The sequence below is a fragment of the Labrus bergylta genome, chromosome 1 (genome assembly GCF_963930695.1).
Source record: "Labrus bergylta chromosome 1, fLabBer1.1, whole genome shotgun sequence".
NCBI classification, from domain to species: Eukaryota; Metazoa; Chordata; class Actinopteri; order Labriformes; family Labridae; genus Labrus; species Labrus bergylta.
Window position 1 is genome coordinate 3,120,877 of NC_089195.1, and position 23,532 is coordinate 3,144,408.

The 23,532-nt window shown below is 40.0% G+C and overlaps 2 protein-coding genes across 5 annotated transcripts; one reads left to right on the plus strand and one right to left on the minus strand.

Annotated features, from left to right (window-relative positions):
* Positions 1-670: 670 nt before the first annotated feature.
* Positions 671-6,551, plus strand: LOC109999245 (E3 ubiquitin/ISG15 ligase TRIM25-like). Its single transcript, XM_065962578.1, has 9 exons — positions 671-823; positions 2,307-2,925; positions 3,136-3,231; positions 3,355-3,588; positions 4,164-4,332; positions 4,495-4,533; positions 4,698-4,880; positions 5,367-5,396; positions 6,062-6,551. Exons 2-9 carry the CDS (start codon positions 2,326-2,328, stop codon positions 6,199-6,201), a joined length of 1,491 nt encoding a protein of 496 aa, XP_065818650.1. The 5' UTR covers positions 671-823; positions 2,307-2,325; the 3' UTR covers positions 6,202-6,551.
* Positions 6,552-11,182: 4,631 nt separating this feature from the next.
* On the minus strand, positions 11,183-22,204 carry trim25 (tripartite motif containing 25). Of its 4 annotated transcripts, XM_020654253.2 has the most exons (12): positions 22,011-22,202; positions 21,067-21,685; positions 20,545-20,640; positions 20,188-20,421; positions 19,099-19,267; positions 18,984-19,010; positions 18,138-18,194; positions 17,330-17,452; positions 16,221-16,310; positions 15,468-15,608; positions 15,168-15,227; positions 11,183-15,074 (listed from the first exon to the last, which is right to left on the minus strand). In XM_020654253.2, the coding sequence occupies exons 2-12, from the start codon at positions 21,664-21,666 to the stop codon at positions 14,542-14,544; spliced, it is 2,130 nt and encodes a 709-aa protein (XP_020509909.1). In that variant the 5' UTR covers positions 21,667-21,685; positions 22,011-22,202; the 3' UTR covers positions 11,183-14,541. The 4 variants fall into 4 exon arrangements, with proteins under 4 accessions (XP_020509909.1, XP_020509910.1, XP_020509911.1 ...); XM_020654254.2 differs by lacking the exon at positions 18,984-19,010 and having other exon boundaries at positions 22,011-22,203; XM_020654255.2 differs by lacking the exon at positions 17,330-17,452 and having other exon boundaries at positions 22,011-22,203.
* Between the last annotated feature and the right edge of the window lie 1,328 nt (positions 22,205-23,532).

Below are 23,532 nucleotides of genomic sequence, written 5' to 3' on the forward strand. Positions count from 1 at the left end.
CAAATATAAAGACATTATAGACACCTTCTTTCCCAGATTTAATGATCGAATCCCTGGCTTTCTTTCCCTCCCTAAAGAGGAACAGATGAGAATCACTCTGGGAGAAGAGAGCTGTAGAGATATCAGCAGAATATGTGTCTGCATGTCATCGAGTGAGAGAGGGTTTTATGTAAGTTATTTATATTCAAGGTTCTTCATGTCACAATATAAGACATGTTTACTCATCTGTAAATGATTTTCATTACTCTTTTATGTAATTGTATTTTTCTTCATTATTTATTTTCATATGTAAATGATTATAATGTGTATTGTATATTTTGCTTTGGCAACATGTTAAACCCAAACGTCATGCCAATAAAGCCATTTGAATTTGAATTTGAATTTGAGAGAGAGAGTTAGAGAGAGAGAGAGAGAGAGAGAGAGAGAGAGAGAGAGATAGACGGAGAGAGAGAGAGAGAGAGAGAGAGAGAGAGAGAGAGATAGGGAGAGAGATAGGGAGAGAGAGAGAGAGAGAGAGATAGAGAGAGAGATAGGGAGAGAGAGAGAGAGAGAGAGATAGGGAGAGAGAGAGAGAGAGAGAGACTGGAGCGAGAGAGAGAGAGAGAGAGATAGGGAGAGAGAGAGACTGGAGCGAGAGAGAGAGAGAGAGAGAGAGAGAGAGAGATAGGGAGAGAGAGAGACTGGAGCGAGAGAGAGAGAGAGAGAGAGAGAGAGAGGGAGAGCGAGAGAAGGCTGGCAAAAAACAAACGTCTGGCTCCGGCTGTGTGTCAGTCACGAGATCTTGGTTCTCACAGATCTGTAATTTGGAGTTAGCTGCAAAAAGGTAAGTTGGTTTTAAAAGGCATGATTAATTAAACGCGTAGAGACAGAAATCTTGTAATGATTGATGGTGCTTATACATTTAGGAGAGTTACGATTTCACTGTTGCAGCTTGAGCTAATCATAATAAAGTATGTGATTAAAAAAATAAAGTTTATGTGGGTATGACCTCACTGTCTTGGGCGTGGCAAACCATATTCAACAAAATAGCAACCAGAAAGCACAATGACAAAGCATTTTTAGATGGATGATGTTAAGGTCTTAAAAAAAATAAAAAATAATGAATAGCTTGTAATTTTGATATATTAAATGGATTATAATGATGAATCAAAATAAAACAAAATGTAATTTATTTTATTTTTGGGGCAATTTTGGCACTGTACCAGTTTACCAATACACTATGAGTGAACTGGGACAGTGCAGTATTGGTAAAGTGGGACAGCCATTCAAGTCATTGTAACGGGGTTAATGTAGTTTAGAGGGACAGATTATATAAGATTAGTTTTCTTTCTGCTCCTTTTCATTCAAAATGTGAGATTTTATGGTTGTTTTTTAATTGTATTATGAGGCTTACATCGATTCAAAACAATGCAAAACAAGTTTATATTTCCCCCACTGGACAGGGCATCAGCCCCCACGTTGTTTGTTTGTTTGAAATAAATGTACGATTACATGAATAGTAGGCTACCTTCTTAACATGTCCTCATAAAATGTGATTGTTAATTTGTATTTACTTTAATGCTAATTGCTAACTGCTCACATACAAAAGTATAGCACCCACATATAAAAATAAATAGCTAGTTACCAGAGTTAATTAGCCAACTTCAGGGTGACATATTAATGCTGACTAATATTTCCGAATCCAATGGTAGAAATTAGAAGGGAGGCAGAAAGAAAGGAAATAAAAATATGCCAGGTTGCCATGGTAGTTTCGATGAGTGAATTAGGCTATCAAACACAATAAAATGAATTTTGACTCAGGCTTTTCCCACTGGTGTGTCCTATCAAACTTAACTTCTATTTCTGTTGAATTTGTTGTTCAGTTGGATCCTAGCTTAGTCTACATATGTTTTCTCACTTTTATCATTTATATATAATATCATTTTGTGCTTCCTGTTTATATTAGTTTTATTGTATGACATCTTGTAACCTGTATTGTTCTGTCTTGGTTGAGGGTTTTGTGCATTTGTTGTTGATTTGTATGCATGTTAAAGGCCAATCTAGAGATGGGTATTGCAAATTAGCTTAGGCTGTGAATGCTGTCGCGTGACTGGTATTGGTTTACTTGCTTCATACTGGTTGCTATAGGCAACCAATTAACATTACAATAACGTTAATTTAGCATAAATGTTTTCATTGTTTTTTTAGAAGTTTAATTTTTAGTTTTTTCCCTCTCAGCCTCAACCAATTGACTGAACAGAAATGTGAGTTTATTTTCATTAAATTTTCATGCACCTGTCAAGTTAGGTTTCGTTTTTCCCTCACAGCGTCACCAGAGCGCCAGTCATGGCTGAAGTGGACGAGAATCAGTTTTCTCTGATGAGTCTGGAGGATGAGCTGACCTGCAGTATCTGTCTGAGCCCCTTTGACTGTCCGGTGACCATTCCCTGTGGACACAACTTCTGCCAGGACTGCCTGCTCACCACCTGGAAGAACTCCTACAGCTGTCCTCAGTGTCGGACCGTCTTCCCAACCAGACCTGAGTTGAAGAAAAACACCGTCATCAGCACTATTGTAAATACCCTCAACCTCAGGTCCAACAAAAGCGAAGCCATCCAGGACATGGAGGAGAGCAAAGAAAAGGAGACAGATAATGTCATACGCTGTGATACATGTATGGAGGCAGAAGCGTCCCAGACCTGCCTGACCTGCATGGTTTCTTTCTGTGAGGAGCACCTGCGACCTCACCGAGAAAATCCCAAATTTAGTGCCCACCAGCTTTGTGATGCTGTCGGGGACCTGTCGGAGCATCTCTGTTTGGACCACCACAAGTTAATAGAGTTTTACTGCAGTGAACATGGCCGTCCAATCTGCAGCCTTTGCCTGCAACAGGTCCACAAAGGCTGCCCCTTCATTTCACCTGAGGAGCAGAGGAACCAGAAAGAGGTGTGTTGGTGCCTATATCATTTATGACACTACAGCTCAGCTCAACTTAAACTCTAATGGACTTGTAGATTAAAATAAGCATCTGCCTCCTGCAAAATACAGGGTTCAAGTTTAGCTGTGCAAGGTTGAATTTACAAGTCACACAGCAGATAACTTAATTATTATTAACTTTAAAGTGGTTTTCAACTTCTGGTGTATTGTTCTTTTCAGTCTGACCTTAGGGACAAGCTGGGTTTGCTGGACACGAAGATAGAGCGGACTGAGACTGTTTTGTTCCAAATGAAAGATGTGCAGAGCAAGCTCAAGGTATTTAAATTTTGTCTCACAAAATTAGAAAACATGTCAAGAAGCATTTAATTTAAACAAAAAAAATGTGATGGTGGTCCCTCTGTTGAGTTGGTCTTGTGTTTATGGCTCCTTTTTGTGTAGGATGCTTCAACCAAAAGGAAGACGGCGTTGGCAGGGATGTATCAGCAGATACGGGATATGTTGGCTTTAGAGGAACGTGAGGCCCAGCATGAGGTGGACCGGGAGATGGAGATTGGTCAGACCAAAGTGCAGGACTTCACAAAGAGGTTTACTGAGAACGCTGAGAACATGAGAAAAGCCAGAGAAAATATCAACAGTCTGCTTGGTCAATCCCGGACCCTGGCCTTTCTACAGGTGGGAGGAAAATATGAAAAACCAGTCAGGGAGGGTAAAAGGGAGAGGATTTAATGCTTAGCCTGAAGACAAAGGAGGAAAACATTAGGGACAAGGCAAGGGAATTGGACTGGATGCTATTTTGGTGAATGCTTCGTGTCAACCACAACATTTTGAAGAACAACCATGTAACGTCTATAGCTACAGATGCATCAAGATTGTAATCGACATAATATATCAATCGACAATATTTTAGAATGCAACAGACCACATGAGTCAGTGTTGTTTTTAGCAATGATACCAACATTTCCTGGTTCTGAAATCTTGATGGTCGGATGGTGTATCATGTGCTTTATGATCAAATATGTTTGGGTGTTTCAGCTTTGGTGTTTACATTATCACTATGTTTATGATTTAATGTATCAATGAATTGAGGAAATAAGTAGCTTCATGTAATTTCTGTTGAGATCATTTCTGTCTGTGGCTCCTCTGAGTGGTGCTATCACAAACAGATATATGCATGGTGCTACACCCTACACATGCTAGACCCATGTCTTACAAAACTTGGGGTATTTGCTGTCTCTTGTTTCTCATAGGCCTCCTTTGACTTGCCACGGGTTGTGAACTTTGACCCTTATGCCCCTCGAATCAACCTGGACACCAAAAAGGTGACAGCAACACAGGCCTTTGCTGCTGCGCTGAAGGAGCATCTGACTGAGCTCTTCAAACAGCCTGTTGAAGACAGACTACTGGCTCTAAAACCAGGTGACTCCACTGTGCAGAAAGTTTAACATGAAGCCAATCACTTTTCACCACAGTACATGTTTATCTCATGACTTCATGTCATGAGGGAATATTGTGAAATTAATGAAATGCTTAGTTTAATCAGCTAATACATGCACTGCACTTACTGTATACCATTTGCAGATGGATTTGAAAGTTCTGCAAGTGCTGGACCTGAATCTGGTAAGTTCATCAAAGATGATTGTTTAGCAAAACAATTAAAGGAGCAGAACTACAGATGTCTCTTTGACAAGCATTTTGAAGAACACACATCTTTAACATATGATGGAACAGTTGTAAGTGTATGAAAGTTTCTTTAACTCCCCTTCCTACCTTAAAACTTCCAGATCCACCAGAGCAGAGAAGACCACCAAGGTCCCACAGTCCAGGTCGTGCGCCCATCCAGCCAATCTTCCAGCCATATCCTGTCCCTGTTTATTTTCCTCCAGATGCAGGCTGGAATTCATCCCAGTATGCACAGTCCTCTCACCCTCATAGGGGTCCAACTTTCAAGGCAGGACCAAAGACAAGTAAGATATCGAATCAGCACAATGTTTTATTGATCATGACAGCGTGATGAAAAGATCTCCACATTGATCATATTTAATTTAACATTTATCCGATGACTTTTCCCAAGAAGATGATCATGAACAAGTCAAATCAAACCACCCAGCCAACCAACTCCACACACAAAAATACACAACAAAACACAATACTTACCCTTTTAGCCAAACTTAACTTTAAAGGCGAGAGAACTCAATCAGTTTGAATGGATCCCAAAGAAGGCTGCAAATGTGTGCAAGACCGACAACACACAGAAGGAACACACTTTGAACTAGCTCTGGAGATACTTTGAATGTAGTGGTCCAGGTTTTGTGATCTTGTCTCTGAGGTTTTCACTCAAACACACTGTGTATGACGTACTCAAGGTATTTTGTATTCTGATCAAATAGGTGAACAGAAAATGTGAGGATAAGCTGTTAAGCAAATGACATGTTCCCTTTTTCTTTACGCAGACAATGATTCCAGTCACCAGTCGTCCCAAAGTATGTCATAAATCTTTATTATCTTGTTTACTCAAAAGTTCTTTTTGTTTTCCATGCACACCATTTCCTGCTGACTCATCATTTGAAATAAAATCTTGACCAGATATACACGTAATGTTTGCATGATATGAAATATTACATTTAGAAAATGATATTTTTTTGGCTTCATGGTTAAGAAAAACATGTTTAATCATTTGATTCTTGCACTTTGTTTGTTGGCTTAATCTTTTGAAAAATAACTTTCTGTTGCTCAACATTGAAATGGCTTCTGAGTTTTCTAACAATATTTCATTTTGTAAATCATAAACCTTGTTACACTTTTTGTATAAATGAGCTCTTAACTGGAACCATTTTCTCAGTATTTGTAAGCTCTTTGTGTAGTTTAATCTTTGTACTTAAGGTCTTGTCATGTGGGCAGGGTGGTTGTTTGATTAGAGCTGTTTGTAAAATGAATCAAACAGCTCATAGCTCTCTTACAAAGTTGAAACAACCAGAGCTACCTATTTGCTAAGATGTTTGAAAACTCTGGAGGCTTTTCACATTCAGAACCCATTTTAGTAATGACTACAAAATCAGGTTTTCTCACAGTTGTACTTCACAGAATCAAGGTTTTAAAAGTGCACATATTTCGGAATATTATGTTTATATATATATTTATTTTTCAGAACAAGATAAAAAGCCCCCCGGTGCTCCAGGTGGAGGTAAACAGGGTGCCAAACAGTCTGATTTCACTAAGAAAGACAAAGGCCAGCCTTCATCTGGGAAATCCACTAAAGGAAATCCACGGCCTCACAAAAAACAGTAGATGCAGCAGCAGATGTATTTGCTCTTTTAGGTGGAGGTTATCAGTATATCACATGATGGGGAGTACACTTGTTGTTTTGCATTGTGCAATAAAAGGCTTGTTGAGTAATGACAGCCGTCTGTAAATGATTGATCAAGTGTGCTGCTGCACGGTGCCAGACGAGGTGAGCTCTGCATTCGTTTCATTGAAAATATCACATTCTCTCATCATGGTAAAGTTTGTTCCCCTTATGTACATGATTATCCTCAAATGTTAAGGATTATTGCTTTGACATGTATGTTCATTCTACATCAGATTGATTTACAAGTTAACCAGCTGTTATTAATAAAGGATCTTTTTTCTCCATCATATATTATTGTTTTCATTCCTTCTTTAAAGAGCAGCTAAACATGTTTGTTTTTCTTCTGCTCTGTTAATGTAACACATAAAGAACAGTTTCAGCATTCACGTGTGGTTATCACAGATTTGGTTATCCAAATACATGTCTTTCCTGACTTATGTTAAATAGACTTGAGCTTGTATAGCACTCTAGTCCTCTGACTACTCACAGTGCTTTCACACCGCAGGTCACACCTACCCGTTAATTAAAGTTTGGAAATACCTTGGCCAGTACTTAATTATTTTCGGCTGATGGTGTCACACTATAATAATAATAATAGACTTTATTTGTCATGGACATCACAGATACATTGGACGAATCAGATGCATTGTTTAAGTGTTTTAGCAAGCATGCTAGTTCTCAACACCGGTCCACAGGAGGCTTTTGAAAGGAAAGCAATTAAGATAGAGAGAAAAGTGAGAAAACAGAGAAAACAATAAGGAGAGAATAAATAGATAGACATAAAGTGTAGAGCAAAGGCAGCATGATCAAACAATAACCCAGTCAGAAGCTATTCATGTGAGCACTGTTGTTTTGATTTTAGCCATTGTTTGAGTCCTCTGTTAAAAGCATTACTGTTGCTCTCTAGTTTTATGCCAGTGGGCAGAGAGTTCCAAAGTTTTGCCCCCTTTGCAGAGAAAGCAGACTGGCCAAAAGATGTCTTGTACATTGGGACAAGACAATCACTGCTGATGGAGGCTCGTGTGACTGCCCTACGAGAGCTCTGACGCCTAATGGCTAATTCAGATAACTACATATCATCATGTGTACATGATAGGAGAAAGCTACACATTCATATCACATTCATTCAAAAACACATGTAGCTGTCGTTCTTCTCCCAGCCCTCTACAATGTGTGAGCCTACATGTTTTCTCACATACAGCATACTCCACAATGTAGATTTTCTTTAGTCATACTATAGGTAAAATATATTGTTTTTTTAACAGTTATATGACTGGAGGGTGCCACAGTCATGGTAAATGGACTTGAGATAGTGCTTCTCTAGTCTTCTGACTACATAAGCGCTTTTACACTGCAGGTCACACCTACACATTCACACCCTGCTGGTAGAGACTGCTGAGTAAAGTGACCATCAGAAGTAACTAGTCCTATTTGTACACATTCATACGCCGCCGATGAAACAGCGGGAGCAACCAAGGACACATTGGACGTGGCTGAAGGAGCTGGGGATCGAACCCCTGACCTTCCAGTTGAGAGATCCACAGGCACCCATCATGGAGAGATTCACATGTATTAGGTACAGCAGGATATATCTGAAAGAGTTTTCAATAATGTCTGTGTGGGTTCTCAGTAATTCAGTTCATGGTAAATTGAAGCTTCAACCAACTCCCATTTCCTTTGATCGAGCTTTGTTTGTTTTTGATAAGAGGCCTAATGCGTAAATATCAGGGTCAGCAAACAGTAGTGTGACAATTGATAGCCAGGCCTTATGGTTACAGTCATGCTACCTGTTGAAATTCATGTTTTCTGTTTGTTGTATTTTAACTCTGCACGAGACTCTTTACACTGTGTTAAACTGTGTGCCTGCTGGGTTGCTTAATTATGATTTGACTCGCCTGAATGAGCTACAGTAACTGTGTTATGGGTTGTGTTTGGACCACAGGAGAACAGATAGCATATTAAAACTTTAATATTCACTTTGCAGGTACAGGAGAAATAAGTTATGCTATAAGTTAAGTTATATGGAGGGATAAAGCAGAAAGCTGCATTTGTCCACAGGATGCACACAGTAAACAATGTAGAAACACTGGAATTCAGAGCCACACGAAAACACACAAGTTATAATAAAAAACTCACTCCGGGGTTGTCGTAGCAGGCAACCACAAGCGGGCAAGGGGAGAGGAAGACATAAATCTAAATCAGTTCTAAAGTAAGTGCTGGAACATCTTGGCATGGAAAAGTAAAGAACAGCCTGGCAGTGTCTGGAGCAGAGGGATGAGTGACATAGTGAAGGCAGGGGAACAAAACTGTTACATAATGTGCCTTATGATTATCGGCATGTTTATGTGCACCCCTTTTAAAACAGTCACATGGCAATTATCTCTAAGCAACATCATCCAGAGGGAGCAATGATATGAATATATGACCTAATTGTTCATTTTGTTCCCTCGACAGAAATGTTTCCCTGCTCCTCCCCGACTTTATGTCTTTCTACACGTTTCAGCAGACTAGCTCCGAGTTCACAGCTTGTTCAGTCATGACAAAATCCATTTGATGCAACTGCAATTAAACGTCTGCATTCTGTTTTCTGTTCGTCAGTATGTTGTTCTCCTCTCTTTTGTGAATGTTGTCATTCCATTTGGATTACACATATCATTGATATAAAGATTGATATTGTCATTATAGCGTCGTGTAGCAGACTCTACTTCTGTGTTGTTTATTAACATCTCTTCCTTCTCTTCCTTTCCTTAGCTCAGGAAATCCCCCGCCCCCCCCCTCCCCTCTGACAGGGATAGTCCCCCGCTGTGAGGAGCATATGTGAACGGCTAGGTCAGGAGAATCTCCGGAGAAGTCCTCCTTTCCTCTAGATATCATTCCCGAGTGCATATGTGAAAACGGCTTATGTCACTCGTTACTTTTTCACTCATCCTGCCTCTGCTCCAGACACTGCCAGACTGTTCTTTACTTTTCCATGCCAAGATGTTCCAGCACTTACTTTAGAACGTATTCTCTGTTGCCAAACCTGCCTGCCTCCCACCTGACTGCCTTGTTGTTATCCCTGGAAATCACTTCAGCCGTCTTCAGGGTCTTCCTCTCCCCTTGCCCGCTTGTGGTTGCCTGCTGCGACAATCCGGAGTGAGTTTTTTATTATAACTTGTGTGTTTTCGTGTGGCTCTGAATTCCAGTGTTTCTACATTGTTTACTGTGTGCATCCTGTGGACAAATGCAGCTTTCTGCTTTATCCCTCCATATAACTTAACTTATAACATAACTTATTTCTCCTGTACCTGCAAAGTGAATATTAAAGTTTTAATATGCTATCTGTTCTCCTGTGGTCCAAACACAACCCATAACACAGTTACTGTAGCTCATTCAGGCGAGTCAAATCATAATTAAGCAACCCAGCAGGCACACAGTTTAACACAGTGTAAAGAGTCTCGTGCAGAGTTAAAATACAACAAACAGAAAACATGAATTTCAACAGGTAGCATGACTGTAACCATAAGGCCTGGCTATCAATTGTCACACTACTGTTTGCTGACCCTGATATTTACGCATTAGGCCTCTTATCAAAAACAAACAAAGCTCGATCAAAGGAAATGGGAGTTGGTTGAAGCTTCAATTTACCATGAACTGAATTACTGAGAACCCACACAGACATTATTGAAAACTCTTTCAGATATATCCTGCTGTACCTAATACATGTGAATCTCTCCATGATGGGTGCCTGTGGATCTCTCAACTGGAAGGTCAGGGGTTCGATCCCCAGCTCCTTCAGCCACGTCCAATGTGTCCTTGGACAAGACACTTCACCCCAAGTTGCTCCCGCTGTTTCATCGGCGGCGTATGAATGTGTACAAATAGGACTAGTTACTTCTGATGGTCACTTTACTCAGCAGTCTCTACCAGCAGGGTGTGAATGTGTAGGTGTGACCTGCAGTGTAAAAGCGCTTATGTAGTCAGAAGACTAGAGAAGCACTATCTCAAGTCCATTTACCATGACTGTGGCACCCTCCAGTCATATAACTGTTAAAAAAACAATATATTTTACCTATAGTATGACTAAAGAAAATATACATTGTGGAGTATGCTGTATGTGAGAAAACATGTAGGCTCACACATTGTAGAGGGCTGGGAGAAGAACGACAGCTACATGTGTTTTTGAATGAATGTGATATGAATGTGTAGCTTTCTCCTATCATGTACACATGATGATATGTAGCTTGACACCATCAGCAGAAAATAATTAAGTACTGGCCAAAGTATTTCCAAACTTTAATTAACGGGTAGGTGTGACCTGCGGTGTGAAAGCACTGTGAGTAGTCAGAAGACTAGAGTGCTATACAAGCTCAAGTCTATTTAACATAAGTCAGGAAAGACATGTATTTGGATAACCAAATCTGTGATAACCACACGTGAATGCTGAAACTGTTCTTTATGCGTTACATTACCATCCACTGGACTTTTAAATTATTTTCTTTACATGCACTCTGTGAGTAGGTTACATACACTGTAAGATTGTTTCTCTTTGTCCACTGCACAGGTCCTACATTACACCTTTTGTACATTTTAATTAGTTTTTATATTTTACATTTTTAAATTCTATTTTGTATATTGTAATATCTTCTTATTCTGTATTATTTAAGTTGTTGCTAGTTCTGCTTTATTTCCTTGTTAATTGTTTAGCACCGATACACCAAGTCAAATTCCTTGTATGTGTAAATGTACTTGGCAATAAAACCGATTCTGAAGTATTAAATAACACTTTTTTTTACTCAAACATTGAATGAGAAAATTAAATGAACATCTGAATGAGACACAAAAGGCGGTTTATATCGTTGTTGTCCTCTGTAGTTAAAACAGCAGAAGAAAAACAAACATGTTTAGCTGCTCTTTAAAGAAGGAATGAAAACAATAATATATGATGGAGAAAAAAGATCCTTTATTAATAACAGCTGAACTTGTAAATCAATCTGATGTAGAATGAACATACATGTCAAAGCAATAATCCTTAACATTTGAGGATAATCATGTACATAAGGGGAACAAACTTTATCAATCAACTTAAGACCATTCACAATAAATGACGCAAAGAACAATGAGCCACACCACCACTAATGCAAAACAACATCTAATGTTGCATGTATCATCAATATTTTAGGAGCTAACCACTGTCAACACAATATTACAACTTGGGTCACTTATGATCCAATGGAATAGCTCACACAACCCAACGCCCAAAACCCCAACACCCCCAATAAGCAACAGCAAACAGAGAAAACGGCAGATTTAACACGGTTGGTTCACACTTGACAGTGTTGGACCTTTTAAGCATTGGTACGAAACAGAAATAAAAGTTGGACCCAGAAAACCCCCGATTCTTTTTCTTTACCAACAGTAAGCTGATTTACATGTTATAGCAGATATCATCTCCGAAGCTTTAAAGGCGTATTCGTTAAGTCAATCCTACCAACAGCGTCCCCTGAACCCCTTAAATGCAGTGAGGTTACACCTTTGTCATAAAGAACAAAGAGAGACATGTTGTGATGACAGATATCTACTGATTTATACCTCAGCAGTTTGTCGTACCTGCATTGTTGTACTTTGACAAACAACTTCTGTAGTCCTTTGTATCACTTTGTGAAACTGTGACTACACGTTACCATTTCCTTATTGATAAGCCAACAGAGCATTTTGATGGCTTGTAAGTTTCCAACCATAGATATAAAATGAAATAACATTCTTCTTCTATGGGAAACACTATCTTTCAAGCATGACATCACAGGGCTAAAATCTGGCCAAGGACCCTTGTTGCATGTCATGCCTTTCCTACTGACCTCAATAAAAAGAGACAAGACAATCACAACAAAGGATGGGGATGCGATTAGTCGAAAAAAAAATAAACGTCATCATCTTCGGTAGTTCGCACCAGAATTATTAGTTGGTAAAACGAATGATTATTTTCATTAATGTAGAACCACTATGCTGGTTTAATGTTGTGTCTAAGTTGTAACGTGGCCAAACAACACAAAGCAAGGGCGGTGGCCGGGTAATGGACCTACTCGGCCTGCTCGGATGACGGCACTGTGGAGGATTGCATGGCATGTTGTAATGGGCAGGACAGGTTACACATCACCACTCAACCAGAGTAATGAGAAACCACATTCAGCACAGGTACATGGGTGAAAACCTGCAAGGAGGACCAAATGACAGATAGTGCTGGCACTGCCAACATCAGCCACACTCTGCAAACCAATTCTACATTGTTAACCCGCAGGGTAGTAAAACGCTCCAAAGTGCCACATATTTCAACGTAGTATAAAATAGCCGTGAATTTGGAGAATGTGAAGAACTGTTTGAAATAGCAATTAAATAGGCTACACACAATATGACTTTGACATTTATGGGAATGTGTTAAATTAGCTGTGCTCCATTCTGACTGTTTTCTGACTGTTTTTATGCCTCAAGACTAGTCGACTGTTTTGAATTTAAATTCCCATCAATTTACAGGGAAATAACATTCAGACTAGGAATATCCCTAATCATAACGTGATAAGAACAGAGTCTATATGACTCGTTTTCTCATCAAAGAGTTGAGGCAGTGACTATGTAAGGCTGGATGATTCACACAATATATTCACTTTTCATGATGAAGATGAGAAGCTTCAATATGTTGTTCCATAGAGTACACTGCTGAAAAGATCTAAGATACGACTTAGACAAATCTCCGTCAAGCTAAACGTCTTGTAAAGAATAAACCATTTCAACAGGGCTGGTTGAATTAGCTTAACACACCACATGCTTTCGGTTGAGTTGGATAACATTTAGTATCTCAGGAAAAAAAAAAAAAAAACTCAGCATGCCTCAATACATGTATGTTACATGCAATCTGCCAAAAATACCAGGGTGTTATACTACATCCTGTTTCATTTTGAAACTCAAGACGCACTGTTATAAATAGTGCATCCAAACTGCATGCATACTGTGTATGCAAAGTTCATTATTTGCAAGCCTAGTCACAATAGTATAGAAAAAAAAAGATTTCATTTGAAACACAGAGGCTGCACTGCTATTAGAAGTTGGAAACTTAAAAATAAAAAAACCTACAGCCACACAGACCTCACATGCAGGATTTAGAAGCATTATTCACCATAGCGCCCATCAGCTCTTTTTTTTAAGGTCCGATCAAAAATTCTGCAAGGGGAGTGTATGTAGGACAGCAGGTCGGACACTAGCCTGGGAAGTGAGCCATTATTTTATACTGCCTTAGACACTCCTATTACAGCCTGCAAAAAGGTAGCTACCCTCATGGTTTCCTCATGGTTTCACTTGACTTATAGACTACTGTTATATAGTGAATAAGATTTCTAAAAATAAATGGGCCTACCCTTGATTTATTTTTTTCTGTATCAGACCTGCAAGTCTGGCCCTCCAAATATAACCATCACTCTAGCCTTGTATTCCTATTAATAATGACAGGGGGAAACGGCTGGCTGTGCATGTGTGGGCCTGAATATCCCATTTACCATGAAACTTAAAATAAAAGCCCGTCCTAATTTCAGGCCCAGTCCTCTTTAGGAGCCTGGAGTATCTGCATGCTTTGATGAATAAACATAGGTCTCAAACAGAGGCCTTAAGAGGCTTTCAATACATTTACTGTTGAAATAGTTTGCAAATAAAAAAAACAAGGAGAACACGCAGCAATGCACAAAAACATGAAGAGGAACTTCAACATCTGTCCGAGCAAGACTGAACAATGCTAGTGTTCGACGAGTGTGATAAACAGGGTTGAAGATCAACTGGAGATTGTGCGTGTGCATCCACAAATGTGAGCACCGCCTCTTAAGAGTCTCCTGCATGACGATCTGGATAAAGACTAAAGAAATTTAAACCTCAGTGAGGGACGGAGGACGCTTCTGCTTGTGCTTGCTTTACAGATGGAAATAATTGTTGACATTGTGAAAACTAATGTTTTTTTTTCCATCTCTCACGGGAAGTTTTAGCACTACAACATCTGCCTTAAACAACCAGGCATTCTGATATGTTTAGACAGCTCCATAGGCCAGCACAGCATTCATTAGGGATCATATTAACGGGGGTCAGAGCAGGAAGTTGGGATAGATGGGAAAAGAAGTGAGCTCAAACCCTTTGCTGTCCACAAGTTTTGTTTCAAAATAATTATAGGTGTCATATTGACGCCTATTACCAAATAAAGGTAGGGCCATTTCATAGACGGAAGTACTGGCTACTGATTGAAGTGTTACAGTATGTGCATACTACTACAACTGCAGCTTGCACAAGGTTACGGAAGAGCCACTGGAAAAAATCCAGAAAGCTGGATAAACAGCTTCAGCAAAGGGGAAGACAAAGGAGTGGAAGGGATAAGCCCTGTCTGCCACGTTATAGAACGTAGCAGTGCCATTGTCACAATCCAACAGCACACCCACACGCTTTGAATTGGGATTTTCCAGCACAGTCTCACTGCTGTTAAACCAAGCCGACAGCTTGACGTTAAACCACTCCACACACCAGGATTGGGCGTTGCGGCCCAGTCGACTGGTGGGACCTTTGCGGTCAACACTGCTGTAAGCCAAGCCGATGCCAACAAAATTGTTGCTGCTCAGTCGGACTTCCCAATAGTGGCGACCTCTAGAGAAACCTTTTGAGGTGAGCACCTGGGAGCAGACAGAGAAGCGTTCAGGGCAGTCAGGGTAGTCTGCGTGTTCATCTGACACCGAAGCTACAGTCAAGCCCTCACTCAGTACGATGCGTTTGTGAGCTGTCTTTGGATCCAAAGTGAGAATGGTGCCATCTGGTAGGGAGAGAAAAAAAATGCCATTCTTCTTACAATCATTGTTACTGAGACAATATGAGGGAAACATACCAGCGACACTACAACACTTACATTTCAGAAGATCACTTCTTTTTTCAGAAGATGTTAGGTTAGGGGGAATGTCCACAGTTCCTACAGCAGAAGACAAAAAAAATAAAGATCAGACTCATGATTAGCAAATAAAAGCTTTTAAAATGATTATAACTCAACCAATTGTACTCATGCAAGTGTATTAATAGTTCAGAGTAGTAGTGCATGTATTGCGATAAGTGTACATGACACTTCATTCTGCCTCAATTTAATGTGAGTTTGACAGTTCTGAAGTGCTACATCTTTAAAGAACTCTTTTAATTCATAATAGATGATGTCTACCTGGTTTCTGTGTGGACTCGGCTACAGGAGTCAATCCGCCATGTTGGTCTTTCCCAGAAAAGTCCAACAGGTTTTCTGTTGAATGGGCTAGATTTTTTTTCCCCATTTTGTCTTCTGTAGACTGGTTACCTTTTTTATTTTCTAAAGAAAACGAGATGACAAGTCTGTTTTGTGATTGCAGCAAAAAGAAGAAGCTGTGTTATGTGAAAGACATTTGAGAAAAACATGCATGAAGTGAACATTCCAGTTTCCAAAAGGCATCCAGACCACAAGACATTATGCGGGAGTCTTCTCTCATTATGATAAATGAAAGATGTTCAAAACCTGACTTTTTAAAACACCTGATACTGACTTCCCATCCTATACCACAGTGACGAACAAAACAATATAATAACAGGTCAAAAGCAGCTGTTGCTAGTTGCAGCCATTGTAAATAATGGAAAAAAAAACTTACTGAGATGCTTTTACAATCATATTTATCTTTATTGCACATTACTGTCCCAGAACATGTTACCAGGTTTTATGTCTGTTGAATCTTAATGCAACGTAACCTCTGACTGAGTAAACCTCAGCCTGATTGCGTAACTTGGGTGTTGTTTATGTCCCAAAGGTTCATGGGAAGTATACAACCTAAGAAAGTTTGTTGAGTGCAGGCAATAATGTAATCCAGCCAGTTAATAAACCAGTTAAACCGGATACACGTGCTCGCTTCGTTTTTTTAAACAGTCTATAAACAAATGCACATTTTCTTACTTTGAGGTCGCTTCTTTGGGCCCTCTTTTGGTTGAGATCCTGGGCTGTGGGGCCTGGGGAGTCTGGGAGCCCCCATAAACCATTGGGGATCTTAAATGGCAAAAGTAAATGCATCACAATATTATATTGGACATTGTGAAATCTCCTTGTATGTTTTTCCCTACACATATAAAGGATGTCATCAACTCATTTGATTTGATTAATTTATTTTCGTGTCACGCACACAAAGTGCCCGACCCTCATGGGCTTATAAGACACCAAAGAATTCAGTTGCAGTGGTTTACATTTAAAAATCATAAGATTACAAAGTTGCCGGCTCCTGTCACAGTTCAGTCTTAAACAGCGTGTTCGCTCTTTTTTCCCAGGCTTTACAAACAAAATCTGCTATAACAAAGGTTCCTTTTTTAAAACACAACTCAAGTTTTTCATAATCGTCTAGCCAAAAGAAATCAACATAAATTGAAGACATTCTTTTAAAAAGAACATCCCTGATGTCAGCATACATCGTGCAGTAAAACAAAAAGTGAATCTCGTTTTCAGTTTTTCTTAACTCACACAACAAACAAACTCGATCTTCCTCTGGAATTAAACCTGCCGGTCTCTAAAGCTAAAGGCAATGTTCCTGAACGTAGCTGAGCGCAGAGGGATCTAGGGGTCTTTTGGTTAAATTAAATTTAGCATAGGCTTCTACACTGTAGCAATCCTTTATGAGACAATACGTTCTTAGTTTTGGTTTGCACCAAATATCCACAGACAATTTCTCTTTGTACATTAGAAACATATTATTTTTTTATCTCCTGAAAATCACAAGTTAACTTATTTAGAAAGATAAAGGACATATTATTCTTATGGAATACAGTTTTTATCTCCTTTGCCCATGGGTGACAATGGCAGGTATCCCAAATAAAAATCTTTTTAGTGAGTCTAAGTCTATTCCAAAGCCGAAGCATTTCACAGTTATGTCTGATGTTTGGAGGCTCCCATCCCATATCTCCAGTCACAGCGAGGACTGGTGTTAATTTATGGACTCCCAAGAAGGATCTCAGGACCATGTAACAAGCTTGATACTGGTACGTCTACATCTTACCAGCCTGTACTTGTTTACCTACCGTGACCAAATTGAAGAGGATTCACGCCTCTGTACTGATAAGAAGGAACTGGCTGGAAGAATGGCAGAATAGGTGGGCGACCTGGACTGTGAGACCTGGGCTTTCTCTTCTGCTTCTGAGAATCTGACAGTTAAAAAATATGATGGGACATTTGGCTTGTCATTTGTGTTCAATTAAAGTCTTTATATGTAATTTTTCTCACTTAAATGATATAGAAATCAAGTATATCCTCTGAAAATAACTCTGTGAGTCATGACTGTCTACAATGGGTGTAACACCCGAGTCCCACTGTCTGTGATGTTTTCAGAGTTTTCAGAGTCCTATCTTCACTTTGTTTACATCGTTGGGATGGCCGGCTGACTCCTCCCCTTGTGTATAAAAGTTGTTTAATTGAGGGACTAGAGAAAAGAAGAATAACATACTGTACTCACTGCTTAACTGTGTTTCTAGATCACGCTCATTTCAGGTCAATTTACATGCAGTGTGAAGATACCAGCATAATAAAGATCGCTAGCATTAGCATGCTAACACAACAATGCAGCACGAGTTGTTTTGGTTTCATGCTGGTGCTCAAGGGCGACATCTGCTGGATCAAAAAATCACATATATATATATATATAAAGCCTTTAAGTTTCAACCTCTCCGAGCACATGTGCTCATATTACCCTATTCATGCATTAAGGAAGTTTAACATAACACAGGCTGACATCCTGTTTTGTTTAGGATACACTTAAAGGCAGATATTTTATCTACATGGATTTCTTTCTTTCTTTTGCTGCTGAAGTAAAAGATTCATAGAGGAGCATACCAGATTCTGACTGAGATCCAGAACTTGCAGGTCCTGAAGCAGGAACTTCTTTTTTATCTGTAAATGGTAGAAGAACAGGATTCATGTAGACTATGATTGTCCTCTATTTCCCCCACTTACACACACACACACACACACACACACACACACACACACACACACACACACACACACACACACACACACACACACACACACACACACACACACACACACACTGATGACAGAAAGCTATTATTGTCAAGTTTCCACTCAAAGTACCCAGGCACCAGTTTTTAGGAGAAAGATTTCTTCCTCCAGTCGTTGTCTGCTTTTCCGCCATAGTTAAAAAAGTGAATAGTACACATATATTGTATGAAATAGTTACATCCTTGTTTACAATTGATTTATCATCACAACTACACAAACTGAATTAAAACATAGCAGGTACAAGGGGGTCCCTCGTTTGTTTGTGCAAAGATTTAACAACAGCAAACATGGAGGAAACTCAAGTTCTGCTGCTGTTGACAGTGGTTTAAATAAAATGATTTCCTGATTGTTTAATTGCTACACAGGACTTTTTTAAACAAACAACAATGACATAATCAGTTCCATTTTAAGGTGCCTTGTTTGAGTGGAAAGTTCCCTTTGTGGAAACACATCTAGTGCTATCATTGACTACCACATGTGGAAAAAGTAGAGCGAAAACCTGATCTACTTATTGATCCAAAGTTGTCCTTGAAGATCAGAGATACAAGCAAATCATTTTTTTTAAACTCTTAATTCAAAGTTAGCCCGTCACTACAGAGAACAGAATCAACAGGGTCATCATTGGGTTAGATTTGGTTTGATTAGTCATGAACTCACCAGATCCAACAGTAGCAATGTTTAGTTCTGCAAACAAAATTAGACACACTCTTTAAAATACTTTCATGAAACATCTGTGGAAATGAATTCTCCCACTCTCTGTACAGTCAGTCACCTGGTTGTGGTGTCAGTTGCCGGGTCTCGATCGGCTGTTTGAGGATGTCAGTCAGATGCTTCTTCAGGGCAGCAGCAAAGGCCTGAGATGCTGTCACCTTCTTGGAGTCCAGGTTGATTTTAGGGATGTGAGGTTCAATGTTTGCAGATTTGGGCATGTCAAATGAAGACTGGGGAAAGAAACATAATGTTATTTTGTTGTTTTGAAAGAAATTGTGGAACTAGGTTTGACCTTTTTCGACTGCAGGGTGTATAAGAGGAAACTGGAATCACGGCCCACAGCTTAATACTTCCACCAAATATCCATGTTGCAGTTTCCATTCATCAGTGTTTACCACATAATGACAGTGTGACTTAAGTCAGGCAGAGGGACTATTTCTCATTTGAAAATATTTGAAAGAATAAATTACCCTTCAAAGCAAAAGAACAAAACAGTGGGCCTGCATAAACAGGGGAGGCCACAAACAATGATGCAGGAGGCACATAATAAACCTCTATCTCTACCTACCTCTATCTTCACAGAGCATTAAAGATTTGACCTTAACAGCAGCATTTTTCATCTGTGTTTAAACTCAGAATGCATTCCACTACGTGAACAACAGGGTGTTCAATCAAATTCCCCACAAAGAATTCCTAAGACATCTGATTCACAAAAATGGGCTGAACAGACAACTGGAAAACATGATGCCTCCAGTCACAGCTGTCACACGTGCACACTAGAGGTGTAAAAATAGTGACTTGAGAAAGAAAAGACAAATTGCAGAGTGAGGGTTAAAGCAAAGCATGCATCCAAATGAACCTGCTGCAACAACATCTGGATATCCTGTGTTTCTGTATCATGTACTGATGAATATGTGTAATGCATTATTTGTATCTATGGACTTGTTGGACTCAGTAATAACAAGAATTTGGTGTCACAGGGTCGTTACCATACAGTAATTGCATACCAGTGCAGAGCATCAAATGAGATAGTCTTGCTAACTCTGTTTAAAAAAACCTGTCTTATTAAAAATGCATTTTACGAAACAACTGAGCAGATTTTGTTTCCCCGACATTGAACTGTAAAACTTGATGAACAAAGAGGTCTCACCTGTAGGAAGGCCAGACTTTGGGACTGACTCAGCAGACTGTGGATGTCTACTTTAGCCTTGCTCAAACTATCGATGTTGTCAGCGAACTTCTTCTTCCAAACACTAACTTTGGTCTGCCCGCTCTCCAGCTCTTGGTCCACCGCAAACAGAGCATCCTGCTCCTCTCTGACCAACATATCCCGCATCTGCTGATAGTCAGCCACCAGAGCTTTCCTCCTGTTGGTAGCTGAATCCTAAAGGAGAACACACATGGGATGCATTTATAGATCAGTAGGTAGTAAGGCAGGTGGATACAAATATAAGACAGACCATCTACAAAAACTTAATTAGCAATTTCTGCTCATTTGAACAGTTACCTTTAGCTTCAGCTGCATGTCTGTCATTAGAGACAAAACATTCTCATTCTTTGTAATCTTCCCATCCAGCACCGACAAGTTGCCTCTCAGGTCAGACTACAAACAGAGGGATATAATACATTCAGTGAACTCACACAGATACACAGTTCATGGATGTCTGCCGAGAGCAGTGAATAGAACATATGATCGATGATAATAATGATCGTAATACAGCCTCAGAGGTGGGGTTTACGTTTAAAAAGAACTAGGTGATAATGCTTTACTTATTAATCACCACCTCTACATGATCTGCTTAAAAAAAACTTCCATCTTCTTTGAAACTTTGCATTAACCATGTCTTCATGCAAAATATTTAATTTATAATTTTCTACTAAGACAACCAGGGACCAAAAGTCCACATGGATTACATTGAGGGCAATACATTTAAAAAGTAAGCAATTATCAACTTAACCAACTGTTAATTCTTACATTAAAAAGACATATTTAACTTTGCTTTAAGACTACTCAGGTACTGATAAACACCTCTTTCAGGTTCCTCTGCTCCTCAGGTGAAATGAAGGGGCAGCCTTTGTGGGTCTGTTGCAGGCAATGGCTGCAGATTGGACAGCCATGTGTGCTGCAGAAAAGATCCATCAGCTTGTGGTGGTCCGGACAGATGCGACTTAGCAGGTCACGAACCGGCTGGCTCAGCTGGTGGAGGCGAAAGTTTGGGTTTTCTCGGTGAGGTCGCAGGTGCTCCTCACAATAAGAGACCATGCAGGTCAGGCAGGTCTGGGACGCTTCTGCCTCCATACATGTATCACAGAGTATGACATCCTCTTTCTCCTTTTCTTTGCTCTCCTCTATGTCCTGGATGGCCTTGCCTTTGTTGGACCTCGAGTTGAAGGTGTTCACAACAGTGCTGAGGACGGTGTTCTTCTTCAACTCTGGTTTAGTAGCGAAGACGGTCCGACACTGAGGACAGCTGTAGGAGTTCTTCCAGGTGGTGAGCAGGCAGTCCTGGCAGAAGTTGTGTCCACAGGGAATGGTCACCGGACAGTCAAAGGGGCTCAGACAGATACTGCAGGTCAGCTCTTCCTCCAGACTCATCAGAGAAAACTGATTCTCGTCCACTTCAGCCATGACTGGCGCTCTGGTGACGCTGTGAGGGAGAAACGAAACCTAACTTGACAAGAGCAGGAAAACGAAACTAAAGAGGCTTCAGTCATAAACCAAACAAAACGTTGACGGAAGGACGAAACTCTGACGAGTTTCTTTACATTCTTTACTTATTTAGGCTTAGTGTAAATGGAAAATGTAAACAAATGTGTCTTAAATGTTTTTTTAACATTATACATTCCGCGCGTCGCCGAGTTTGATATTCAAGTGTAGCTTAGCTTGCAGGCTATTCAGACACTAAAAACAAAACATTAAATTCGATAGGGTTCATCTTCGATATTTTGGGGATAAATTTTCCATTAGCTTACCTTAGTCTCCGAGTGTAATTTCAGGATAACTCCTTACACCTTACACACACCTCACACCGTCCTGTTCCTGATCCTGTGAGCGGTGAGTGCGTTTGTGCTGATTGGTGCTCTCTCTCTCTCCCTCTCTCTCCCTCTCTCTTTCTCTCTCTCCCCCTCCCTCTCTCTCTGTCTCCCTCTCTCTCCCTTTCTCTTTCTCTCTCTCTCCCTCTCTCTTTCTCTCTCTCCCCTCCCTCTCTCTCTCTCTCCCTCTAACCCTCTCTCTCTCTCTCTCTCTCTCTTTCTCTCTCTCCCCTCCCTCTCTCTCTCTCTCCCTCTAACCCCCCTCTCTCTCTCTCTCTCCCTCTAACCCCCCCCTCTCTCTCTCTCTCTCTCCCTCTAACCCCCCCTCTCTCTCTCTCTCTCTCTCTCTCTCCCTCTAACCCCCTCTCTCTCTCTCTCTCTCCCTCTAACCCCCCCCCCCTCTCTCTCTCTCTCTCTCCCTCTAACCCCCCCTCTCTCTCTCTCGCTCTAACACGCAGCAAACTACACAAGTACGGAAGAGGATTAGGGCCACTTAAAATTGTTTTAATTCTGACTTTTTCCCCCCCTCAGAATTCTATGGAAGCCCATTTCCGCCAGTTAAAAAAATAAAAATGAAATTATGAGATAGATAAATAAATAATCGAAATAATGAATCTGACTTTATTATCTCATAATTTGACTTTATTATTTTCATTTTTATTTGTTTAACTGGCGGAAATGGGCTTCCATAGAATTCTGAGTTTGTAAACAACATAGTACTGACAAACAACAACAGATAACGATACATTACAAAATATAGGCAACAAACAGAACACAACAACAACAATCACTGTAAGTTCATCAACAAAAAAAAGGTCAAAATTGGAGTCAAGACAAAAAAATATTATCAGTTTTTATTTGTATAGAACCAATTCATAACAAATGTTTTTTTTAAGACACTTTACAAGAGGGCACGTAAAATCCCGTACTCTTTGTTATATTATACCAATAGCAGGTAAAGTCCATTTTTTTTACCTCTCCCACAACAGTAGACGAGTACGGACGATTCTGGGCTGGTCAAATGTGACCACCTTGGCAGACTCGGTAGTAAAGTCCCTGGAGTTTAACTTTCTACCACTAAATTAAAGGAAGGAGTGCAGGGCCTACTGCTCCAGATGCAGGTCGGTTCATCAAACGTTGAAGGTGGTTCAACAAAAATCTTCACTTAAGTTGTCTTATTGACTCAAAAGTCAAGGAATTTGTCTTCTTTATGTCTGCCTTTCATTCCTTTGCCATATGGTAGGCTATATTGAATAAATTGGAACGAAATGTTGTTGCATATGTGGCACCCTAGGTATTTTAGTAGCTAAGACTATGCCTGTGATTATTGGTTATCAGTTATATTATTACATTGGTGCCCCCACCCACTATTATTTTTCTGGTTAAATGTCATTTAGATGATTTGTGTGACTTAAAATAGGAGGGATTCACCTGCTTAGGCTGTAAGTACCTGCAGGGCAAT